Source organism: Leptonotus elevatus, chromosome 10 (assembly GCF_054856555.1).
Source record: "Leptonotus elevatus isolate MCC_2025b chromosome 10, RoL_Lele_1.0, whole genome shotgun sequence".
NCBI classification, from domain to species: domain Eukaryota; kingdom Metazoa; phylum Chordata; class Actinopteri; order Syngnathiformes; family Syngnathidae; genus Leptonotus; species Leptonotus elevatus.
In genome coordinates, this window is record NC_141248.1 from 20,697,102 (window position 1) to 20,723,532 (window position 26,431).

Consider the following 26,431-nt stretch of genomic DNA (forward strand, 5'->3'; position numbering starts at 1 on the left):
GGGTTCCCTTGCATTACACTTTTTAACCGTTACCGCCCCCGCCCGACCTTCTAATGTCACTTACCAATTTACAGTTAAAACAAGGAAAACAAACAATTCAAATCAATTGAAGTCTGGAATTCCTGCCTAAACAAATGTGTTTTCCTTTCTTTCTTTTTTATGTCCACATAAGAGGCAGCTCAAATGCAACAGCATTCTACAAATGTGGGGACTTTTCACACTGGACCGTGTTTTTAAAACTTAACTACAAAATTACGTCAAATTGTCTCGTATCTACTGTGTGTACTCATTTTACATAGAACCCCCTAGTGTTCAAACTGAGACATCACGTAGAGTAACTGAACTGTCCGAGAGGGGTTGGATGCTAAAATGTTAGTAATGACAAGTTGTCACTTTTATATGCATTCTGAAAAAAAGTGATAGTGGTGCATATTTATTAAAAAAAAAAAAAAAACGGGCACATGCCCTGCTACCTCAAAGGTCAAAGCAATAATTTAATTACTTTGGCACCATCTTGTGACATTTTGGTGTCAAAATAAGAAATTCCATTGACATAAAAGAAGGGATTTGCCGGCGATCATCGTGTCTGCAACCCTTGCAGTTATTGAGGCATACACAAAAAGCCTGCTAACCTGTTTGCCAAGTTTGGTCACCTGAACTTCCGTAGCGGATTATTATTTGCTTTCATTACTTTACTTGACATAAACTGAAAGTCGACCCGGAAAGAATCCCCTTCCAACTTTAGCACCATCTGTTGGATATGAGAGTGTGCCAGTGAGTGTCCCACTAATGCCATTGCACACAATGCTCTAATATGCACAAATAATAAACAAGCACTAAATGCACATTACATTAATATCCAATTGTAGTGCAGTGTTGGAAAACACTATTTAAGTCAGAAAGCGAACGATAGGGATAAAAGTAAAACATATGGGGCGTGGAGGTCTGTCACATGACCAGGGGGACGGAGTCAAATCCACATGTCTGACCAATCACAGCTCAGGGTTTAACTCCAGGCTTGTTCCAGCCTTTACTAGTCACTTATTGAGTTTAGGGAAGGTCCAGTCCGTGCAAAGACACCTGGATTGAGTGTACCGGCAGGAGCCATGATTCGCCCCCGCACCCTCAGAGTAGATTATGATAAAAGTGCAAACGTTGTATGTGTGGTTGGCTCTACGCTTCACGTGGCCTTGAACAGGTAGGTCAGAAAAAGAAAAAAAACTCCATAAAATCATAGGCAGTTTTGCCACTTGTTTAAAATGTTTGTAATTTATGTTGTCATGCACACGTGATGCGATCCAATAACAAGAGCTGTGTGTGTTTGTATAAAGATAATGCTCGTTGTTGTTTTTTATTGGGTTGCTTTTTGAACACCTGATACCGTGTAGTTTGCATACTGTATCACATGACAGATGTTGCATTTTGGTTTCCGAGCTACACGAGAGGGTCAAAAACGTTAGAAACAGGCCAATAATCCGAATGAATGGGAGTATTGTGCAACACCTTAGGTACCTTAATTAAACAGGAAATATTTTTCAGAAGGCCAATTCTTACCTATTTTCCACATTCGAAATAATTTGGTTTCTCATGCAATATTCATATTTATTTTTTAAAAGTGAATGCATTTCTAAGAACTTTTTGTTTTTATTTGAACTACCGAAATTAACTTTTTAATTATTATTTATATATATATATATATATATATATATATATAATTATTTTTTTTACAATAGTCAAATTCATTCAAATGCACCTGTATCAAACATTGTTAAATTAGAACCTCTACGACAAAAAAGGACAAGTTTTTGATACATCTAGCTGTCATGAGCAATGTTAGGCAGTAACTAGTTACTAGTCACGCGTACACTGTAACTTAGTTACTTTTTACAATAACTAATAACTCAACAATAATTAAAGAGTTCCTTTTAATAGTAATGCATTACTTTTTTTGTTTAAGTAATCATCAGAGTAATTGAGTTACTTTCAAAATGAAGTAACTAGTAACTAACTTTTTTAGTAACGAGCTCAACACTGGTCATTAGATTGTGCAAATTGTAGTGGCAGGTGTCACAAGTTGCTTAAAGCCTTCTCTAAAATCCAATTTTGGAGGGAGGTTATTATTTGTTTCTTGTTTTTGATGTCAATATGGAATGCGCAGCTACAAGTCAATACGCAGATGCTGCTGCTGCTGCTGCTGCTGCTGCTGCTGGCGACAGTAAAACAGGCCGCCTATTGTTGCAGTGCAAACACCAGAGACTTTGTTGTCACATAGGATTGCATCTGCCGTGCCAAACGCCAGCCGACGCAGCACATCCGAGCCGAGACTGGATTACCCACTAAATATAAAATGGTTCACTCATGTGCGCTCGGGCCGGTCGCGCTGAAAGATATTTCCCTCCATGTGTGTCTCCTCGCCTGCCACTGCCAACGGGCCTGCGTGTCCACACTTGGATATACACGGCAAGTCAGGGCATGTTTAGTTGCGTGGGGGTAATTCCCACCACAAAACGGCTGCTTCTGGATAAGAGAGAGGGGATAGAGTTGGGACGATTGCGTCTGTTGTGCAAACAAAAGAGGACGGCGAGGCCCTGAAGGTGCCTTGAATCAGGTTTCGCAGCAGCGGCTCTTGTTAAACATCCTTGTTTACTCTTGGCAGTCTTATGATCTCTTTGCAATTTGCATACAGTATTAGGGATTACGGAAACTACCTGCCATCCGCAACGTTTCTTCCACACTTTTCAAATGAGAGCCTAAAGCTGCGTCAAAAATGTTGCTTTTGATTGACGGCATCAGGCAGTGCGAGGGCCCTTTTGGATTCACTTTCATCATTTTTCGAGTGTTAGGCTCAGTTTTGACCACGGATAGTGATACATTATGATATGTCAAATCAGTAACAAAGGTACGTGAAAAGTAGGGCTGGGTTAAAAAAAAGAAAGAAGAAGAAATAGTCGATATCGAAGTTTCCTTTTTGAGCTTAATATCGATTCATAAAACCATGAATAAATTATTTTAATACCTCTTTTTACCCATGAATTCATAAGAAAGTAGAATTTTTAAGGCCAATTTTGTTTGTATCTTACTGTTTAAAAAGTATTTTCTTACATTTATGAAAGACCTGACTTATTGCACTTTAAGACAAATCCGCATATTTTTAATTTATATTTACAAAAACTGAACTTGAATCATGAAAATGTTTTGATCTCATCCTTGCTGATGTCAATGTTGTGTTACACTTAAGTGATTATAACACATGTTACTTTCATTAATAAACTAAACTGTTTAAGTTAATGCTTGTGAAGTTTTCATCACGTCCTTGATATTTAAGAAGTGATGTTCCATAATTAATCAATATTGGGTTGGAGGCAAATCGAATCAGGGAAAAATCGAAATTGAATCAAAATGAACTCGAATCGATTGAGGCAATTAGAATCGATACCCAGCCCTTGTAAAAGGTCAACAGTCTACTCCCCCCCAAAAAACGATAGTAGCAAACAGCAAACGGTTCAATAGAAAAATGCAAAAACTGGGAAACAAAAGCACTGCCGAACACGTAGGAAATAATTAACAGAAAATTCTGGTGCAAGGCAAAACAAACAAAAGCACCATAAAGAAAGGAGAAGCCGGCAAAACACGCGGTTTACGGTAATGAGAAGAGGGAGCAGGGAGGGTTGCCAGGAACACAGCGAAACCTCACTGTAAAAGGAGCAGAACAATAAAGGTGCAACAATGAGTGAATCATAACCAGGAGCCAGGCAGGACGAAAACATTGATTGTTCGCTTAAAGGAACAAAACAAACGATTTCTTGGTGCGGGCGCAGGTCTTAAGTCTGAAAGCTGATTATTACCACGAGCTCCCAGCCACGTGACCCTTGCTCAACTCTTTTGTTTGTAAATGTCGTACTTTTGATTATGTGAATTACATTGAGTTACCTTACGCTATGTAAATGAAGCTGCATTGTCTCGCCTCGTCCACAGGAGCGCGCCTCCCAATTCCAGATTCTTCTCAGTCAAATGCACCCCCAACGTTCAGTACAGCATTGTCCCGCCAACCCAAGTGACCTCTCACCTCTCCCCCACCGGCCTGGATGGAAAGTCAGTGCTGCTCATCTCCATGAGCAGAGCCAGCGAGGATGAGAACGACAGCAAGGTAACAGGACGGGACTGAAGCGACATGTGATGTTATTTTTAACTCATTCACTGCCATTGACGGCTATAGACGTCAAAAATTCGTTTGAACCATTTCCATTAGTTTAACATTTTTTCCCCCCCACTTTTGCTAACAAGAGTATGAAACCCTAGATTTTTTTTATTGTACATTTAGAACAGATATCAAATTTGTGATTAATCGTGAGTTAACTGATGAAGTCATGCGATTAATTACGCCAATTTTTTTTTATCGCTTGACATGATTTAAAAAAAAAAGATTATAAAAAATAAAAAAATTCTAAATGTACAATAAAAAAAATTGTTTCTAGGTTTTCATACTATTAACAAAAGTGGGAAAAAAAAGAAAAGAAAATAGAAATAGTTCAAATAAATTTTTGACGTCTATAGCCGTCAATGGCAGCGAATGATGACGTGAACACTGGTATGTCTAAACCCGCCTTGTGTTTCCATTTTGCAAGCTTAATGTCCGATACTACGGGCAGAATAAGGAAATTTTGAGCAATGCCATCCTGCACCTGACTGCACTTGGTACGCTAAAATATAAATTAAAAAACCCCACATATTTGGTGAAGTAATGTGGGTGTATTTCTTTTGGATTTAAATCACACGAAACTTGTTCATCACGCAGAAATCTCTCTTGACGTGGATGCCGACCGAGATGGCATTGTGGAGAAAAACAACCCTAATAAGGTGAGCTTATAACATTACTACTTTGGGCAAATTAAGTCACTCACTGCCATTGACGGATATAGACGTCATTTTTGTGTGTGTCTTTTTTCTCTCTTTTTTTTCTGTCACATATATTGTTCATGTAATGGAACTACAGTATGAATTGCTCCTCTCGTGTTTAATTGTAAGTTGTTGCCTGAAATAAATGAAACATGAATGAAAAAAAAAAAAGAATAAAGGATTCATTTGAACTGAGCTGGCAGTGAATGAGTTTCTTAAATTAGCCTGCACTGGATTTGGGCAAGTGCCATTTATTTGCAGTGCGGACACAAAGGGTTGATCATCTCTCAGAGTCTCCAGAAATCTCCAAAAACACAGTCAATTAAATAATTAGCTACATTTGTTGTAAGGCGTTATAAATAAAATAAAATAAATGGTCGCATACTCTAATGTCGTCCCCAGTTGTCATGTCATGGTAACAAAAGTATTTTGAGTGTCTAATAAATTGTCAGTAAGTGTAAAAACCTCTCGGCCAAAATCAGAATGCAAGTCCCAACACGATAACCTGCCTTGAGCTTAAATTACTTAAATTACTTACATTTCAACATCCTCCATCTGTTACATGATTTATTTGTTCCCGGAGGCAATTACCACAATAAGGAAGGCCAGAGTAAGTTTACAGGGAGGGGTTGTGCAAGTAGAAATCAGGATCAAAATACTTCTCCTATACTGATTTTACTTTTTTGCTGTTAGGGATGTTGGAAGTGGGGCCCCGATGGACACGGAGCCATCCTATTGGTCAACTGCGACTCAGAGCGACGCTATGCCAAGAAAGTCGACACTGAGGTGGACTACATCTCCAAGTGGTCTGGTAAAGAAGACGCACCTCCCCTTCTTTTTTTTTTTTTTGTACTCCATGAGAGCATATTTTGCAAGCAATGGACATACCTACAATTTCATTTCAAATGATAATCGATGAATGTGAACTCGTTTGAAAGTGTTTTAAGATCCCGCAGGCACTCCAGCTTCCTCCCACATTCCCCCCCCCCAAAAAAATACATATAAGGTTCACTGAAGACTCTAAAATTGTCCATTGGTGTGTAAGGTTGTTGCTGCAGTTACCTTTGACCCTATAAAAAGGACACGCATGTGGATGGAAGGGAGGTGTACCTAATGTTGTGGCCTTTATGCGGCCCACATGCAGATCTGCGCGACATGTCCAAGATGGTGCTGCGGACGCGAGGCCCCGCCAAGCTCCCGGACGGCTACAAGCTCACCATGCACATCTCTCAGGGCGACGCGGAAAGCGTCAGGGTTTACAGGTCCAGGCCTCACTCGTACAGCAACTTCCTGTGTGAGTAAAACAAAAAAAAGTGTGTGTGGGGGGGGGGGTGCGGGGGTTGTGAGCTGCTTGAAGCATCAATCGTGTTTCTTTATTTCAGCCGGAGTATCAGGCGTCTTCATGAAGGTGCTGACCAGCCAGATGTTGTCCGGGCATGTGCCGTACGTCGGGGGTGAAGCCGAGATGACCTTTTACGTGGAGGGTCTCAGGTTTCCAGACACGGACTTTGACGGGCTCATCACTATCAACCTTAGCCTGCTGGAGCCCATCTGTAAAGTAAGAGCCGCTCAGGTGTAAAAGCAATGATATCAACGGGATACTTGACTCATTTAGCTCATTTTCACCAGCAAAAAGTTCATATTTTGTCCAGAATGAATTTGATAACTTCACTATTTTTCATGTACAATTGATACTTAAAATTTTTTTTTTTTTTTATTGTTGTCAATTGAAGATGACATCACCTGTGCTGAGGAAGTAATTAATGACCAATCATGGCTCACCTGTTTTCTAGGATCAGCAAATTAAGCCATGACTGGTCTTGGTCGTTACCTACTTCCTCAGCACAGGTGATGTCATCTTCAGTTGACAGCAAGTGAACAAATGAGTATTTTATGTTGAAGTTACCAAATTCATTCTGGACAAAATATGAACTTTTTCTGTTGCTGCTGAAAATGGCTCTGAGTCGACAATCCCTTTTAAAGTGCCCCTTAAAAGCATGTTATTATGAGGCAACTTCCCGGCTATGTTGACAGGGTCTCCCCGAGACCCCCATTTTCACCGACACTGTCAGGTTCAGAGTGGCGCCGTGGATCATGACGCCAAACACCCTGCGGCCTGTCGAAGTGTTTGTGTGCAGGTAAGAAAGAACGTTTGAAAAACAGATTTTTGCAAAAGATTGTCTCCAATCTTCTCTTTTTGGCCGCCTGCTGATCAGCACGTCGGATAACTACGGCTTCCTGAAAGGGATGAAGAGTCTCGTGGCGAACAGCGGCTACAAACTCAACATCTGCCACGAGTATATGAACAGAGGCGACCGCTGGATGCAAGTAAGATTGTGCTTTTTTAAATTATTTTTTTAATTGTGTTTATTCATGTGTAAATCCAATTTCCAACTGTTACAGCTTAAAAAAAATAAAATAAATAATAATAATAATAATAACATGATCTTCAGCTGCCAGGCAGGCACATCAGCAGACTTCGATTTCGAGTCTTCAGTTAACCTAACGTACACGTTTTTGGAACGTGGAAGGAAGCTGGAAACATCCCACACAAGCTTTAAGAGAACGCTACGCACAAAGTCCAAACCTGAGACTTGAACCCAGGATATCAGCAATGTGAGGCAGACATGCTAACGCTAGGTTACTGTGCTCTCAATTGGTTACTTATTCGAAATAACCCCCCCCCCCAAAAAACATTGTCATTATTTTGAGCGTTATTTTCTCTCTTTTTAAAAGGCACGTCTCATCCATTTTGTGTGCAAGCCATTCATATCAAGTGTGTATTTGTTTTTATTTTATATATCATAAATGAAGGCCGTTTTTTCGCTAGGATGAGCTGGAGTTCGGTTACATCGAAGCACCACATCACCGCTTTCCCGTGGTCCTGGATTCCCCGAGAGATGGACAACTGGTGGACTTCCCATACAATGAGCTACTGGTGAGCAAACAATGACCCAACCGAAATTTGAATCATTCTAAATCAAGTACATCAAATGAGCCTTGAAAATCATGAAAAATCAAGTTATTCCCTGCTCTCAAATGCTGTGTGTTCATTGCATGCTCCGAAACCAACAAGTACAAATTGCACGACCTTGGATAATGGATGCTACTGCATCTAGCATCTGTCACTCGAAAGCAGCAATCTTCTTGTCAAATAAATAAATAAATAGGTTTTTCTTTTAAAGAAGATTTTTTTTTTTTTTTAATGAATGCTTCAGCTCAATGTCTGACAAAAACTGACTGTGTATTATGCTTCTCTGAGGTTTATTAATAATTGTAGGGCCTTGGTCAATCATCGCCGCCTTTGTTCACCAGGAAGTTGGCTCACTGGTACACTCAACATCGATTCCATCCATCCAGGAGTGTAGCCAGAAAATTTTCATTGGAGTGACCAGGGCGATTTTATAATAGATAAATAAAATAAATATAATATAGTATATATATGTATAAACAACTGTAACATTAAAACTAATTTAAAAAAAAAATGATAATCAGTAATAATAAATAAATCATATGAAGAAAACTCACGGATACCAACATTTTAACTTTGGTATGGGGGTGGCCAGAGAATGACAAGAGGTGGCCATGGCCACCCCTTGCCACCATGTGGCTCCGCCCCTGCATCTAAACATCCATTTTCTTAACATTTGTAACTTAATTACACATGGAAGTGTTGATTCTTGCAGTCTGCGTTCAAACAACATTTTTGTTGCTGTTTCATTTGCCCACACTGAGTTAAAATACTTTTGTCTTCTCTGCCCTTTCTACACGGAACTTGTTGAAAAGGGACAGGAAATTAACAGAATTTATGTCCTTGAATAACTTTAAATCCAGACAGAGCATTTGTATTAGACTCCTTAACATGTAGCTGTTTTATCTCATTTGTACGTCATTGTGTCAAATTCGATCCGTATCACGATTCATAGGTCACGATTCGATTAGATACCGATTAATCATGATATGAATCTATAAGTCGATTATTGCAACAAAAAAAATATTAAAAACTTTGAAAATACTAATCAGTAGTGATAGACAAATGAAGCTTCATGAAACACTTGTGATACTGTTTGACTCCTCTAGATGGCACTCTTGGTTTAAATGGGCCAGCTAGCTAGCTAGCTAGACAGCTAACCAGACAGACAAATGAAGTTTCATGAAGCACCTGTGATATTTTTGGACTCCTCTAGATGGCACTTTTGGTTTAAAAGCTAACCTCAAGTAAGATGTTTTGTTGAATATGTCCATCAAAAGTTTAAAAATCGATTTGGCCGTATATTGAATCGGTACGAGAATTGTGCACGGTAATATCGGCAAAACGATTTTTTTTAACACCCCTAGCTCATACAAACTTTTTTTTTCTGCCACTTGGCCAAACATTGTTGAAAAACATTATTTCAATCTCAATGGGACATTCCTGGTTAGATGAATTTATTTTAATTTTAATTTTTTTATAAAGGGAAGACGTGTGAATGTAGGCATAGCTAGTTAGCTAACTGCAGATTGCATTTGATATGCAGCTGATAAACGCTAATGTGAAGTAAGGCCCTCAAGTTCTTACATTTTGGCAGAAAAGGTACACAATCCTGACACCCGAGTGCATCACGGCCTCATAAGCAACGCCCAAACTGAAATGGGGATAAACAGTCATGTTTTCAGCAATTGTCTTTTTAAGAGACTTCGATTTAAAGACAAATCTCGGACTTCACTTTACAAGGTCTCTTCATATTGCATTTGTAAACAATCCCCTTCAGGGTCCCGACTTTGGCTACGTGACGAGAGTGGCCCTGAGGAAAGACGTGAGCAGTCTGGACTCGTTTGGCAACCTGGAGGTCAGCCCTCCCGTCACGGTCAACGGCAAAGAGTATCCGTTGGGAAGAATCATCATCGGCGTGGCATTTCCCACGTAGGTTTTGCCTTGGATGGAAATATCGAACGTGACACGGGAATAATAAAGACAACTGTCATTTGTTAAAGAGCCGCCAAAGGACGAAACATGACCAAAGTGGTTCAGGACTTCCTGTGGGCGCAGAAGGTCCAAAAGCCCATCGCCTTGTTTTCCGACTGGCTGGTCGTCGGCCACGTGGACGAATTCATGACGTTTGTTCCAGCGCCAGACAGGAAGGTAAAATTTTTTTTTTGGGAATATGTTTGATGCATAGCAGCGCAATTTAGAGCCAATATGTGGAATCGGATATCTGCAGATGGTTTTTAAGCCTCTTATGCTATCTTCACAAGTGTAAGGGACCAAACACTGTCGCAGATAACCCCCCCCCCTCCCAAAAGTGTAATTGATGTCTTTTTCTTTTTTTTTTTAATAATAATTGCAGATTTCAAGAATTTATAAGTTTTTTAACATGGTGCCAAAGTGCAAACTCTCAGACGGTGTTCTCGTCTGTCATGTCCTCATTGGCAGGGCTTTCGGCTGCTGCTGGCCAGTCCGGACGCGGGCTACAAGCTGTTCAGAGGCCTCAACAACAACGGTCACGGGCAGGCCAAACTCTTTGAAGGTATGTCAGTCGTTTAGTGCAATTTTGGTTTTTGTCCGCAATGTGCAAAACGTTCTACTTCTTCAAAGGGCGGAATGACCAAGAGCCAATCACAGTGGATGACATACTGGAAGATGAAGATTTCCAAGCTGGGAACAACTACGTTCAGGTGAGTCGGCTTTTCTGGCACAATTCTGCTAACACAATGAAGAGACACGGCGCTCACAGTTTTCTGTATTAAATTAAGGACAGCAGGAACCCAGTCAGAGCAAAGCTTATTTACATACTAAATATTAACTCATTAACTGCCATTGACGGTTATTAACGTCAAAAAATCATTTTAACTATTTCTATTAGTTTAACATTTTTTCCCCTAACAAGAGTATGAAAACCCAAAAATTTTTTATTGTACATTTAGAACAGATATAAAATTTGTGATTAATCTAGAGTTAACTAGTGAAGTCATGCAATTTATTACGATAAGAAAATTTAATCGCCTGACGCCCCTAATTTTTTATAATCTTTTTTTTTTTTTTTTATTGTGTCAGGCGATTAAATGTTTTTAATTGTAATTAATCGCATTACTTCAATAGTTAACTCACGATTAATTGCAAATTTTCTATCAGTTCTAAATGTACAAAAAAAAAAAGTTCATACTTTTGCTAACAAAATAATTAAATTAAATAGTAATACTTCAAATTAATTTTTGACGTCTATAGCCGTCAATGGCAGCGAATGAGTTAATGAGAAATTCAACGGACCAACTGAAATCGCTTGAAAATGTCACTGTGGGCATTTCCAACACGTGCTGTATAAATACATTTGACTTGAGACAAGTTAATTTCCTTTTGTTTGCCTCCCTGTTCAGAGCTGCATCGACTGGAACCGAGACGTGCTGAAGCGAGAGCTGGGCCTGGACGACGGCGATATCATCGACCTGCCCATCCTCTTCAAGTTAGAGCAAGACACAGACCATGAGTCCCGAGCAGTCGCGTTCTACCCTGACATGGTACGTTTGAGAAGCAAACGCACAATATGAACAATTTCGAACTGCCGGGTATTTCTGATATTTCCGTAATACAACACACCGGGTTACACTGTGCAAACAAATGGCATATTGTATTGCTTTTAATTGTGACAAACCTAATTTCATCACGTTTGAAATCAAAATAATCCTCACAAATCAAATGACAACGATCCAAATTTCAATGCTTTTCAATGAGCGTAAAGCTTTCTTAGACAACTTGGAAATTGTCCATACTGGAGAAGCGCAGCTTCTTGTCTCCAGTTTGTAAAAAGCGAACTCAATTTTACATTTCTGTAGCAGAAATTAAATACGGACGTAATAAAATACACAAAGCACAAACGGAACAATGAGAGGAAATTACTCACTCTGCTTGCGTTTTCTGGCCTGGGATCTTTCTGTCTGACTGCCGTGGTCCATCTTTCCAAGAACCTTTAGTTAGGGCTCTGCAGATCGATCCAAGTAGCGAAAGAATGGATACTAAAGTGAGTATCGATCCTTTACATTTATCTAGGTTTCTCATGGGTACAATCTGTTTGTAGTTCATGCGCATGCGCCGGCCCGCCAATGACAGCGTTTTTAAAAAAAATTCTTAACAGTGAATGACATTTTACACGTCATATTATGCTTCGTTTTAGCTTTTCCAACTACTAGTTGAGCTAGGTATTAGTCAAAATCACCTTACTCTAGGGGTGTCACACACACTAAATATTGTTTGTTATCCAGGTGAACATGATCGTGTTGGGGAAAAACCTGGGCATTCCCAAGCCCTTCGGCCCCAAAGTGAACGGCCGCTGCGCCCTGGAGGCGGAAATGTGCTCCCTGATGGAGGGCCTGGGACTCACCTGCACCTTCATCGACGATTTTGCCTCCTACCACCGCCTGCTGGGTGAGGTCCACTGCGGCTCCAACGTGCGCAGGGAAGCGTTTGACTTCAAGTGGTGGGATCTGGACATGTGACTGATCGAGCTTTAACGGCATTAAACATCTGTTGTCTTTATTTACAATAAGGATGCAAAGCAATACTGTATGTACAAGCGAGTCTTTTCACCAAGCAGACAAGAACAGAAATACAATCATTTTCACACAGAGCGCACTTTGGGATGACCACGGTTAAAAAGCACAGGCCAGACGCATGGATGTGCTATTTTTGTTGAGCCACAAGGAGGCGCAAGCCATCTACGCTCCAATTGAGCAGGTTCAGTTCCAGTCAAACCAAACATTTTTACACAAACCGGGAAAGTACAGTAGATTTGCAAAGTAAAAGGAAGCATGATGTGCCTTGTGTGTTACATTCAGGAATCTCTGGAAAGACGAGCGCTCACGAGACACAATCATTTGGAAAGGCAACCTCAAGATGAGTCACAGTGTAGTTCCCAAAAAATCCACTTGACAAACACAAACTAAGGATTTTCTATGGAAAACCATTTAAACATTTCTTTGATATCCTACTCGTGCACTCAATTGTCTAGTACGACGATTAATCACACTGCACTAGTATAACGGCCGTCTTACTAGGAACATTTGTTCCACTACTCTGTGACATTTCTATGCACAAGTACTGCAGAATGACTACATTAATACTGAAGCGAAATTATGCAGTAGTTGACAACTGCGTGTTACTAGTACTGCTGGTGACATTCAAATAGTTTACTAGTTAACATCCAGGGTTAAACAAGTAGTACTAGTAGTGCACAAATGTCAATAGAACAATTACACGTTACTCATGAGAGAAAACTGCTACAAATACTACAAGTCTATTTTAAAATTATAGTTAAGTTAACTAGGACTCACTAGTAATAGTACTAGTAGCACGCAGATGTTGACTAATTGAAAAACTTAATGTTATCAGTAAGGAAAAACTAGCTCTAGTTGACTACATTGTGCTACTAATACTACTAGTGACATACATCTAGCACTTTACTAATACTAGTTGCAAACAGTTGTCAACTAATCGAACTACTAGATGTTACTAGTAAGGGAAAACTGCACTAGTCATCAATTGTGTACTCTTAATACTACTAGTGACATTGGAAAAGTATACTAGTTAACAGCTACTGCTTCATGAGTAGTGCTAGTTGCAGGCAGATTTTAACTAGTAGAGCAACATTACTACTAAGGGAAATCTGCACTAATTAACTACATATTACTACTACAACAACTACATGTAACTAGTCAGGGAGAACTGTACTAGCCATCAATTGTGTGCTGTTAGTACTATGATATAGTGACATTGGGAAATTATACTAGTTAACATATAGTACTTCATTAGTAGTACTAGTTACAGGCAGATGTCAATTAGTAGAACTACTGTGCATTACTAGTAAGGGAGTAGCACTAGTAGTACTAGTAACAGGCAGATGACAAATATTAGAACTACTACTGTGCATTACTAGTTAGGGAAAATTCCGCTAGTCAACTGCATATTGTTAAAAACTAATGGTGGCATTATAGCATTTTTCTTGATAACATCTACCCTTCACTAGGTAAGACTCGTAACATACAGATGTCAACAGCAAGGAGAACTACTTGTTACTAGTGTAGATGTCAACTAGTGCATCGTTTTACTTGTCTAGTAAATGTCATACAGAAAAAAATTTCACTAATAAGCCAGTCGTTCTAATGAGTGTATGACAATTCAGTGTACTAGTAGGATAATGGCTCTCGATAAGTGTCCTATGTCGGAAAATGTGTGCAATGTACACTGCATGTGGAGATGAATAAAAACGGGAATCACAGGTACAAACAATATGGCATCAGAAGTTGGTTGTGTTTTTTTTGTCAAGCAAGTTGACACCATGCACAGTAGCACTCGCACAAACAAACACAAACTGTTGAAAATGCTTTGTTGCTGGTTGAGGCACCACAGCAAATAGGATTTATTTTTTTAATTTTATTTTTTATTTTTACTGCCATTGTACCCATCAGTGCAGTCTACATTGAGATAACTGTGTGCTTTTTGACATCCATATTGAGTTTTATTAAATGCTTCTTTTGTCGTCCAAGCAAGTGGCCTCAATCCTGAAGAAAGCCGACGTAATAAATGCTGTTGAGTCCTCAAATGAACGTAAAACGAGGGAGTCTGATTCTCAGCAGGTCAACAGAAACACTTGACGAAAAAAATCTCCATCTTTCAGTTCCTCCCGCCCGAAATCTTCAAAACAAAGATGAGGTTGCGCGCCGACTGTGATGATGATGCTGCGCGGCCTTTAAATTATTTTTGGGAGAAGGAACGACGGAACGACGACCCGACGTCCTCTGAGCTTTCGTCGGCGGCGTCTTGTCGGGACGGCTGGCGAATCGAAAGCGAACGCTACCTGGGAAAGTTCTGACGACAGAGTCTCAAAAGTCGACCTCGGTCAGGTCCGGAAGGTGACGCGACCCATTCGCTCGGTTCTGAGGTGTGGTGCCTCTCCACGAAATGCTGCAAAAGCAGAAGGGTCACAAATGCTTTTCATGGCTCTACCTGCGATTCATGCGTTTCCATTGGTCAAAACAGCTACTGCAGAATCAATCATCTAGAACAGATCCCATTTAATATGTATATCTAATAACATGACATAAACATAAAAACCTTGGCTGTAACGACTTTTGCTCCAATCAACCAATCAGAAGACAGAAAATGCTGACGTTAATGTGGGCCGGCTAATTGGCCCTTTGAGGATCATTTAACTAATTTTTTCCATTTTAAATGTTTAAGTCTCCCAAAGACATATTTGTACGTTGTTTAAAAAAAAAAAAATGCTGGAGCATACAGAAGGCTTTGATGCAGCCTCTGAACTAAAGAGAACGCTTAAAGCAATGGTAAATATTACAAAAACGGCCAGCAGGTGGCAGCAGAGCAAAAGAGATCAACCAGAGCCATGTTGAAAAAAGCTAATTTACCCACAGTTCTATACAGATTTGTGAATTTAGAAACTTAGCTATATTCTAATGCTAGTTGCTGCGAAATGGAAACTGATAAAAAAAGAGACTCTAATCTTTCTTTTGTCATGTTTCTATTATATATTATAATATTCAGTGGGTCAAAATCCAGCAAAACAGCCAGGAGCGAAGGGGATTGCTTCAGTGAAAATGGTTGGGAGTGAACGAGTTAAAATAGGATAGAATAGAAAATTGTTTAATTTACATGGGCCAGCAGTCCAGCACTGTTGATTTAGAAAGCGAGGAAAAGGTCAACTTTGATTGACTCTTGTGAAGCACATTTCCGCCATGTTTGATTGAGTAAATATGCTCTTAGCTGATCCCTGTGGTCAACCAGAAATTGATCCCAATCACAAATAGCAATCATATAATCGCCCGGCCCCTACTCCTCCTGTGTGTACCACTACAAATGCCTTACAAAGACGGATTAGTGAGTGAGTCACCGAGTGAGTCATAGAGAAGTAGAAAGCAGCCTCTAACCTGATAATGGACATGGATGCGACAAGTCGGTGGCGCGTGGCTAACAGTTCTGTGTGAAAACACAAACAACTGTTAAATATCAGCTTGTGTTCACAAAAAAACAACAACATCTATTTATAAAAAGGACTAGTCGTTTTTATACCGAGGACTTATGCTCCAGCGACGGGCGCTCCGACCTGGAACGGCTGTCTGTCACTTTCAACTCGGGTCCCTTAGGCCCTTCGCTTTGATGCTGGAGTCGAGTTGGAGGAGGATGTGCGGCTATTCAAATACACAACACAAATGGGGTGGTGACTCGAGCTGAATTTGTTTCACTCTCATCTCATCTAATCAGTACGGCGCTAATATCATAGTCATTCTTCGCAGAGGATAAACAACATGACAGTTTTTTTTGTCTGTCTACATGATATGCTCGACCTCTTATATGCATGTTAGACAGAGCGTGTGTAAACTTGTAATCATGTACTTTGTACAAATGCAGCACCAAAAAGAACAATAACAAGAATATTAGCTATATTGAGTTGATACAAACAGTTTATGAAATGATTGCAATAGTCTGACACAGAAATGGATACATGTGTACTGTATTCAGGGGTCTGCAACCTGCGGCTCAGGAGCCATATGTGGCTTTTTTAGTCTTCTCATGTGGATCTCTAAAATAATTAATAGAAATTAATTTAAAAAAATACATGTTTTATTTAGATAAAATATTTATAAAATTAATGAATAAGATAAACGATTAATAATAAAATAGTCAAAAAATGTCAGTAACATTTTTTAAGATGTCAGAAAAAGAGAGACGAAAGGTAGATTACTTTTTTTTTAAATAACCTAACAATATCCAAAAAGTGAGAAGAAACGCAGAAAATTACCATGAAACGTCCATGAAATTGCCCAAAAATATCAGAGAACTGAACAAAATGGCAGAAAAGAAAATGTTCAAAAACAAAATGCAGAAAATGACCATAAAATGTCCATGAAATTGCCATAAATGTCAGAGAATTTAATAAAAAGGCAGAAAATAAAAGAAGAAATCCTGAAAATGACCATAGAATTTCCGAAAATTGCTACTAAAAAGGCTTTTTTTCCCTCCCAAAATATCCATAAAATGTCCAAAACATGGAGAGATAGAAAATAACCATTGACCATAATATGTCCATAAAATTGCCAAAAATGTGAGAAATTTGACAGAAAAGCAGAAAAGTCTAAAAACGTATGAAAAATGAAATAAAAAATATATAATTCAAAAACGGAAGACGAAATGTAGAAGAAAATGAATGTCAATGTATTGGATGCTGCATATTGTGTTATGATGTAGCTCTAATTAGCTCTTGGGCCCTCATTTTGACTAACACTAACAGTTTCCTTCTTCACAATGTTGAAAAGGCAGTTTTTCGTTGTCGTTTGGCCTAAAAAGGCTATTTTCACAGTTGCTGATCCCTGATATAGTGCATGCACAGTATATAACATACATAACACACTCACCTGTAATACCTGCATGGCTCATACTGAGCGATCCATCGTCCAGATAATCTCTCTTGAGTGGCGTCGTGGCAGACACACTTTCCTGCAGTGAAGTTAGAAATGTACACTATTATTTTTATATTATTGTATATATGTCAATAATTTATAAACATTTTAAATTATAAACCAAAATAAAAATTATATTTATATTACTCCACCCCTCATTTTACCCATGCACCTAATATTACGTCCAGCGGGCGTCCACGGCACTCACCAATCCCGTGTCGTACTCGTCGTCGGCCTCGTGCTCATCCACGACGCTGGCGAAGCTGCTGGCGTTGGATGAGGAGCGGGAAAGGTCCTGGGCCTCTGGGATGGACGGCGCCCTGCAACACATGACCGAGCTACACGCCCTACGTTACTCGGACCGCGCTTGTGCCGAGCGTCATGAGAGAGGGAGAGGCATTTAAGTGAAGAGCTACCTGTTCTTGGCCGGGGTAAACTCAGGAGAGCTGTGATTGGACGAGTTGTCTGATCTGTTTTCCTGCGAGACGTGGCCGCTGTCGAAAGTCCTTTGGGTGCACGGCGACACGTCCCGGCTGCCGAGCGACATGGTCACAAAATGTCACACTTGTATCCATCCAAAAATCTTCTAACAACTAACCAACTTTGTCTTAGAAATGCTGAAATAATCACGATACTCTCAGGCATATATTCTTTATCCCTTTGCGAGAACCGACTCGTTGCAGCTTATCAAGTCATTGATACCTCCTTTCTTGGACTTCCTGGATGTTCTCAATGCCGATGGCGCTGCTCCGGCGGGAACTGAAGGGCCCGGACTTCTTCCTGGTGGGGCTTTTCCCAGGAATGATCAGGGACTGCCCCACGGGGGAGAGGACAGTCAGACGCACTACTCAAGTCAACATGAATGCAACATGCTAAGCTAGGCTAGGCTAATAGAGGTGTGACAGCATCTGATAATATCATCATGAAAAATGTTCATCGTTAAACAGTTTAAACAGGACTAAAAATGACTTACTGTGGAATGCAAAAAAAAAAAGGTTAAAAAAGTTAAAACGTCACATGACACGGGAGATATATTAGCTGCAGCATCTGAGCACAAACAAATGGATAAAAACACATTCAACAAGAAGGGAGAAAGAAACATGAACCTCTTCTATTGTTCCTATCCCTATGGCGCTGCCTCGCCGGCCGTATTTACCGGGACTTTTCCCCGGGACGAGCAATGACTGAGGCACGCAAAGGCAGGACGAGACGGGAGAGAAGAAAACACATGGCAGGTTGAAAAGCAAAAAATAAACAACACATTGTAAAATCTTCATGCGTATCACACACAAAAACACCCACACACACACACCCACCCACCCACCCACCCCACACACACACACACACACACACACACACACACACACACACACACACACACACACACACACACACACACACACACACACACACACACACACACACACACACACACACACACACACACACACACACACACACACACACACACACACACACACACACACACACACACACACACACACACACACAGAGATTATTAAACACCGGCAACATTGTTGCTGTTTTTGTTTTGTTTTAGCAATTTCAGAGGCGCTTAAGCATTGTTAAACATTTTTTTTTACACTTGTAGGACAAGTTAGAAATAATGTAAAACAAACAAAAAAAACAGGAATGCTTAATATAGTTCAAATTTACAGAGGTTACATTTGATAATCCGATAAATCCGGAAAATTATTTTCTAAATGTATAAAAAGAAAAAAGCCATACAGGCTAAAATCATTGCTTAACTGATTTTTGTCATTTTATCATATTTATCACATATGTTTTATAATTATTTGGTAACACAAATCCCCTGACACATTATGCCATTTTGCAAGTTTGCAAATGTAGAAACAACAAACTTTTGAAATAGATAGATAGATAAATAAATACATTTTTATTATGTTTTTAATTTAAAAAAAATTGCTAACACCCTCCCTCCCATACATGACATTCACGTCATTTTAAATTTTACAAAAAACAAAACTAAATATTTGTGTGTATAAATAGGCAAAAACCTATGTGATTTTTTTTTTTTTTACCTTTTCAAAAAAAAAATTAATTGAAAAACACCAACCTATTCATGCTATTCTAAATACGGTGGCCCAGCGCTATTATTTATTCTGAATATTATTATAAGACTCAATGCAAGATTAAGATTTTAATATCACATTACTTCTTTATACTCCTTGAGAATACAATTTTTCCTGTGGGCAAGGTCCTGGGGGTCCTCGGTTCATGACGACATTCCTATTCTGGAAAGTCGACCACTAAACTACGCGACCACAGTGTTGAAGTCATAATTACAGTAAATTCTTGTATGAAACACACCACTCGGTCATATCGTTCCTAACCTGAAGTGTCATTTGTCTTAAACTGAGGACCCCCTGAGACTGAGCAAGCCTCGGGCAGGCGCGACCCACGTGACCCCAGACAGCTTCATTCTGCAGCCACGCATCGTGAGATCACGCGTGCACCACACAGCGAGGCGACATGCACAATACAGACACACACATACAGTACGTGTCACATGCAGCAGCAGACACAGGAGGAAGGGAGCAAAGGGAGTCTGGGTAGTCAAACAGCCGCGACCAGAACTTTTTTGTACAATACCATCGCTTTTAAGAACCAATTTTGAAAGATTTGACTGTCACACGATCAAGAGCTGAGGACTGAGAACTAAACGGTGGTTTTGATTTGCGTTGTGTGCGACTTGGAAGGAAGAAACAGTGGCATTTACATGTCAGGGTTCCTCTGCAATAGAAATAAAAAACAAACAAACACATTTCCAGTCTCTTGTTATCAGACTTCTCTGCAATAAATAAATAAATAAAATGTTATTTTCTTTTATAAACATTTTTTTTTATTAAATTAAATTGATTTCAATTATTACACTCCACAATTACAAAATTGCCATAATTGTAAACACAAATAAGATTATTAATACTAATTTTGAATTGTTTGAATTTATATATTTGCACCTTTTTTATTTTAAAATAACTAATTTAATAAATTTAGTTTTGTCCAAAAGGAAATTGCATATAGTGTTTCAAAGAAATGTATTTGTCATGATATTCTTTACGTTTTGTTTTGGTTGTACCAAAAAAAACGAATGATTGTCATAATCGTGATTTCAATTATTACCAAAATTAATCGTGTTTAATATTTTCTTCCTTACTGAGCAGCCCTAAATTCCAGCCCCCCCCCCCCCCACCCCTCCAAAAAAAAAAAAACCCCGCACAATTTAGTTAATTTTTTTATTTTTTACATATGTTCCTAAAAATTCTTACGTGGAGGAGCACCCAGAGGACTTTGTTTGCCTCATAAGATCTTTTTTTTGGTGGGGGGGAACGTAACGGCCATGGAAACAAATACTTTTCCAAACAAAAGTTTCCATGTTTTTCCTAACCTGTGTATGTAAAAACCTTTTCTTTTTTTTCTATATCTGCGTAGGAATCCTGACACGCGGATGGATACCAGTGTGGTGCATCCTGCGCTGAAGCACAACACGCTACTTACAATGCCGGGTGTTTTGGGGCTCTCGGCCAGATTGTGGGTAAAGCTGCCACTGTGACTAGTGGAGACTGTGTGTGACTTCTTGCTACTGAGGCCCATGGCGTCCATTGACTGGCTTCTGCTGCGGATGACCCGCTATACGGAGACAGATGAGGACACACGGTCAACGGCTGGGGAAAATGAATGGCGTCAGTAAGGGTTGCATCATTTGGGGGCGGGGAGTCTTGGGTTTCCAGGTAAAACGTCCCGAATACAGTGGAGAACCTTTAAAGATGATGGAGTTCTATAGTCCCCAAAAAAACTTGGGAGATCAAACTGCTGCAAAACTTGTGGATTAACTGCATGGTTGACTTGATATGTGGGAATGGAATGGCAATGGTAATGCTAATTGATACCATGTTGAGCATGCAATCATTTGAAGGGGAAGTCAATTAAAAAAAAAAAAACGTTCTAATATGTTTTATATACAGAAGAAGATTAGGGCTAGTGAAGAGAAAAAACAATATTCACAAATGCAATATTAATCAGAATACCATGTTTGGACTTGTGGGAGTGCATAGATGAAGTGAAGAGAAAAAAAAGGTTGGCAGGATTCTCACTTTAATCTCAGAATTCTGACTATAATCTCAGAATTCACTTTTTATCACTTTAATCTCAGAATTCTGACTTTGAGACGTAGCGCTATGAATTGTGTGTGTGTAGGGGGCAGGAGTCAGAATTCTGACTTTAAAGTCAGAAAGCTGAAAACAAAGTCAGAATCCTGCCAACCTTTCTTTCTCTTCACTGGAACCTGATCCTCTTCCGTATCTATGCACTCCCACAATTCCAAACATGGTATTCTGATTAATATTGCATTTGTGAATATGAATTAAGCAGCCAGGTCCACTTGTTTTTAGCAATCTCACGGGGCGGCCATTTTGTCTTGCTGTCGGCTGAAAATGACATCGTAGTGCAAACATCACAACCGAATCCAGAAAAAAGGTGAACCATGATGATGATCATTACCTGAGCTCTTAGGTACTGTGATGTCATTTTCAGTCGACAGTAAGTGTCAGTAAATCACAAAATGGTCGCCGCGAGATGGATAAAAACGGGCGCTTAATTCCTATTCACAAACGCAAGCAATATTAATCAGGATGCGATCATTTTTTTATTTGACTAACAGTGAGACAAATTTGCATAATATCCAGTCCCACAACATGTTTCTCCACTTATGACATGATAAGCAGGCTGCGTGAAGATCCAAAGTCACTTTTAAGACACTACATTGTCTATAGAGTGTTGTCGTAGCATTTGCTAACGGCATTTGTTTCTAATTAGAAGCACATACCTGGTTGCTTAGACACAGTGGGGGGGGGGGGGGTATTTGTATTGTGTAATGTGTCTGTGCACCAGATACACGCAGCATGAAGCGCTACTTCCACGAGTGAAAATAATTTTACTGTCGTTATGGATGATTACTTTTTCCCCGCCCAATCTGGCTTCTGCGGGTAGAAGCTGCTGAAGTCATGACGCCAGGTCTCTGTACCCAATCATTATGGGGACAGGCGAAAACTGGACGAGCAGGATACGGGGTAGCGTATAGGGCAAAAAAAAAGTGTAAAGTGTGACAGTATTTGGACCAAAATATATCACCAACATGTTCTCATAACACCTGGGGAATTGATGTCAGGTGTGAAAAAAAAGCATAATATGTCTCCATTTAAGTGTAGACAATCAGAGCTCTCACAGCTGCGGCAAGGCGGCTTGGACGCACTCCCGCGACCTAAATGGATTGATGGAGGACGGCCAGACAGGACAGAGAGCCTCCGGTACATAATGTCAAAAAAAAAAAATCATCCGTCGCAAGCCAAGCGAGTAAATCAAGAGCCACAGGCCTGGTCCTTTGAGATCCAAAAGCCATTTAGTCTGCTTGGCTTTGTTGCAAATGAATACCCAGAATTCCCGGGCCGAGAGGGCAAGGGAGGCAAAAAAGCATCTGCAAACTTTCTCATTCTCACTCATGCAGATGAGGTCGTGCCTTATCGCAGTGAAATACGGAAGAGGCCGTACCTTGAAGGACTCGAAGAAGCCCCCGCCTCCTGCGCCGGCGCCGTTCTCCAGTTTGTCGTCGTCCCCGCCCAGGCCCATCATGGACTGGCTGTTGATGTGCAGCTCCTCGTACAGGGTCTCCAAAAGGGCTGAACGCGTTCGCTCCTGAAAACAAACAACATCTTCACAAATACTGTTTGTCCAAAAGTGGTGGAATATTAAAATACTTAAAAGACTTATTGCTCACAAATAATGTGAAACAACATAGACGGGCTGACGGAACTCAGCATATGTGTTATGGTCTTTACTAGTTATAAACCAAGCCGATGTAATGACTGAGCAAAAATGCCATGCTATTATAAATAAGCCCCCCCCCCAAAAAAGGCGTTACGTAGATTTAGCCAAATTCAGCTACTAGATACTGTATAGAGTTTTATAATCATTCTTAACTTTATTCATGATTTCAAATGAACTTTTTGATGATTTATTGCCAAAATGCAAAGACGCTTTCACAAATAAAAATTACATTTCCGCGAACAAGCGTCAACCAGCAGGTCGCCCCACTGTAATACTACGTAACGTAAACATGATATAGTTTTACAACAGTACTTAACTCATTCACTCCCAGCCATTTTCACTGAAGCAACCCCCTTCGCTCCTGGCTGTTTCACTGGATTTTGACTGATTTTGCACAGCCCACAGAATATTGTGTTCTATTGCTATAAAAACAATGAACCTACCAAAAGAAAGATTAGAGTCTCTTCTTTCATCAGGAAAAAATATATATTTCTATCCGTTTCCACTTTGCAGCAATTAGCATTAGAATATAGTTAAGTTTCATCATTATTAACAAATCCGTTGAAAACACTGGCAAAAAGAGCTTGTTGCAACATGGCCCTTATTGACCCTGGCAGATCTCTTATACTCTGCTTCCACCTGCTGGCCATTTTTTGTAATAACTACCAGTTTTTTAAGCGACCAGCGACCTCTTCATGTCAGAAGCTGTATCATAAAAAAAACATAATTTTTTAAAAAAAATACGTTTTGGGGAGTGAAGGACAAAGTATTAAAAAAAACTAATTTATACATTTTTGGGTTTGAATGAGTTAACCACATCCACAATTTCATACTGCTGGTGTCAAAAAATCTTGTTGGGAAGACAGTGAGCCCTTTTCAACACCTACGTCTTGTCATTAATTTGTGTAAAAAAAGAAAAAGGAGAAAGAATGTCAGACCTACGTGGGGAGTGAACAATAGCATTGATTGTGAAAAAAATGTATAACAGTAATGAAATTGAAGAATGTCCCAATCCTGGCCTCACCTCCAGCTTGGCAAACTTCTCGGCCTTGTAGCAGGCGTACTCGGCATTGATGAGCTTGGTGAAGAGGAACTCGCGGAGCTCGGGGCCCTGACAAGAGCCAAAGAATGAAGAAGAAGAAATGTAAAGCTGCACGTCAGGGTGAGGTCAGGTTTTCCTGTTCGCATGACGTCATCACCGACCTTTCTGAAGATGGCCGGGTCAGGCAGGGCCGGCCCAAAGAAGGGCACGTCATCCCTCGCTGTCACTGATACCTGATTGAGAGGAAAGTGACATATAAAACAAGGTTGATCTTCAGAGATCGCCGTCACGGGAGAAACAAACCTTGTATGTGACGTTGTCCGTACACGCGTCCTCCACCTGGACCACCGCGTACGCGTGCAGGAAGTTAGACTGGATCATGTCGGGAACGAAGGGCGTGTTCTCTTCCTGGAACACGATGGCGACGATGTCGTTGCCTATGTGCCTTTTCCTCTGCAGCTGGTATGGCACAATCACGGACAGGGTAATAATAATGCAACGTGTCATATGTATGGCAGTTATGGGTGTGAAAATTAGTGCGTTAATTTTGAGTTAATTTAATAATAATAATACATTACTACATTTAATAATAATAAATGTAATTTAGTAATACATTTAATAATAACGCATATATTTGTGGAGACAAGTTGTATTTTACAATTTTAAAAAAGTGCAGAATTTCACAATTTACTTCATGTTAAAGATTAGATAGCTCTTAATATGAAAAGAAAAATGCTGTCACCATCTTACGAATGCAATTATGCCATCTAGTGTCAGAAAAATGACCTCAACACAAATCAATATCATGCTCATTTTTTTTACAGTACAGTACATATTTTTCATTTTAATTAAATTTGTATGATTTATTATGAAATCGCTGTATGAACTCATTCACTGCCATAAATTCATTTAAAAAAAATTTTTTTAATTAGGGGCGACAGGCGATTAATTTTTTTCATTGTAATTAATCGCATGACTTCACTAGTTAATTCCCGATTAATCACAAATTTTATATCTGTTCTAAATGTACAATAAACATTTTTTAGGTTTTCATACTCTTGTTAACAAAAGTGGGAAAAAAATGTAAACTAATAGAAATAGTTCAAATGAATTTTTGACGTATATAGCGGTCTATGGCAGTGAATGAGTTAATGACAAAAAGATGAAGCCATATTTTTCCCCACTTTTATGTTAACAAGAGTATGAAAACTTATAATTTAATTGTATACTTTTTGTACATTTAGTGTACATTTAGAACAGATATAAAATTTGCACGCACGCACGCACATACGCACATACACATACTCACCCACATACAAAAAAATATATATATATATACATACATATATATATATATATATATATACATACATACATATATACATACATATATATACATATATACATACATATATATACATATATACATACATATATATACATATATACATACATATATATACATATATACATACATATATGTATGTATATATATATATATATATATATATTTAAAAAAAAAAATAAAAAAAATAAAGGCAATGATGATGACATTTCCGAATGAACAATACTGAGCTCTAAAAAAAAAAAAAAATAATAAATGAGTAGAACGTTTCCTTGGAAAGCAGCGTTAGAGGCAAAAAGGGGAACAAAATGGCGAGCAGTGGAAGCTTCATCGGCGATGACTTTATTGGCTGTCATCTTTCATATGTACATAAACGCGCAATGCAGCCATGCGGATAACACGCTCCTCATTTTCTCCACGCAGATACGCTTTGAACGCCCGCGAGCACGGAATTGGACAAAGGCCCGCTCAGAATCCTCTCAAAGTGTTCAAATTGGAATGGCGTGGACCTCCACCAAGGCCAAAAGTGCAGGAAGTGCAGAACGTCTCACTCACAGGCACGTTTTTAGAAACAGGCTGATAAAAGATTCCTTTTTTTGTTTGTTTCATTTCACACTAGATGACTGGGCTGCCACAAACTTGCATACAAGCCAATAAAATGTCATTTTTCCAAAGCATGTCTCCTTTTAATACCGCGTAAATCAAATAATGGAAACGAGAACCCAAGAAGCACCCTGGGAAAGGTAATCGGAGGATTGCTCTGATTTTTGCATCCTTTTTTTTCCCCCTCTCCTGACTCAAGAATTAGGCCATGTAAGATATCCGCCCATTTGATATCA

General features: G+C 39.4%; 2 protein-coding genes across 11 annotated transcripts in view; one reads left to right on the forward strand and one right to left on the reverse strand.

The window, feature by feature from the left end:
• Window positions 1-1,053: 1,053 nt before the first annotated feature.
• padi2 (peptidyl arginine deiminase, type II) lies at window positions 1,054-14,155 on the forward strand. Its single transcript, XM_086086166.1, has 16 exons — window positions 1,054-1,198; window positions 3,976-4,147; window positions 4,626-4,695; window positions 4,796-4,857; window positions 5,590-5,707; window positions 6,041-6,190; window positions 6,279-6,454; window positions 6,931-7,034; window positions 7,113-7,224; window positions 7,727-7,834; window positions 9,648-9,799; window positions 9,871-10,018; window positions 10,310-10,403; window positions 10,472-10,551; window positions 11,251-11,391; window positions 12,133-14,155. The coding sequence occupies exons 1-16, from the start codon at window positions 1,107-1,109 to the stop codon at window positions 12,364-12,366; spliced, it is 2,013 nt and encodes a 670-aa protein (XP_085942292.1). The 5' UTR covers window positions 1,054-1,106; the 3' UTR covers window positions 12,367-14,155.
• The window catches only part of rap1gapb (RAP1 GTPase activating protein b), an 85,854-nt gene continuing 71,809 nt past the window's right edge, over window positions 12,387-26,431 (reverse strand). For 7 of the 10 annotated variants that reach the window (XM_086086161.1, XM_086086159.1, XM_086086156.1 and 4 more), the window contains 13 exons: window positions 24,551-24,706; window positions 24,409-24,480; window positions 24,230-24,316; window positions 22,930-23,073; window positions 20,881-21,012; window positions 18,447-18,524; window positions 18,043-18,152; window positions 17,757-17,873; window positions 17,549-17,678; window positions 17,296-17,377; window positions 15,953-16,071; window positions 15,811-15,859; window positions 12,387-14,830 (listed from right to left, as the gene is read on the reverse strand). In XM_086086161.1, the coding sequence (XP_085942287.1) occupies window positions 15,851-15,859; window positions 15,953-16,071; window positions 17,296-17,377; window positions 17,549-17,678; window positions 17,757-17,873; window positions 18,043-18,152; window positions 18,447-18,524; window positions 20,881-21,012; window positions 22,930-23,073; window positions 24,230-24,316; window positions 24,409-24,480; window positions 24,551-24,706 (1,236 nt within the window). In that variant the 3' untranslated portion in view covers window positions 12,387-14,830; window positions 15,811-15,850. The remainder of the gene's footprint in view (window positions 14,831-15,810; window positions 15,860-15,952; window positions 16,072-17,295; window positions 17,378-17,548; window positions 17,679-17,756; window positions 17,874-18,042; window positions 18,153-18,446; window positions 18,525-20,880; window positions 21,013-22,929; window positions 23,074-24,229; window positions 24,317-24,408; window positions 24,481-24,550; window positions 24,707-26,431) is intronic. The other 3 variants (XM_086086157.1, XM_086086164.1, XM_086086158.1) reach the window with 2 other exon arrangements.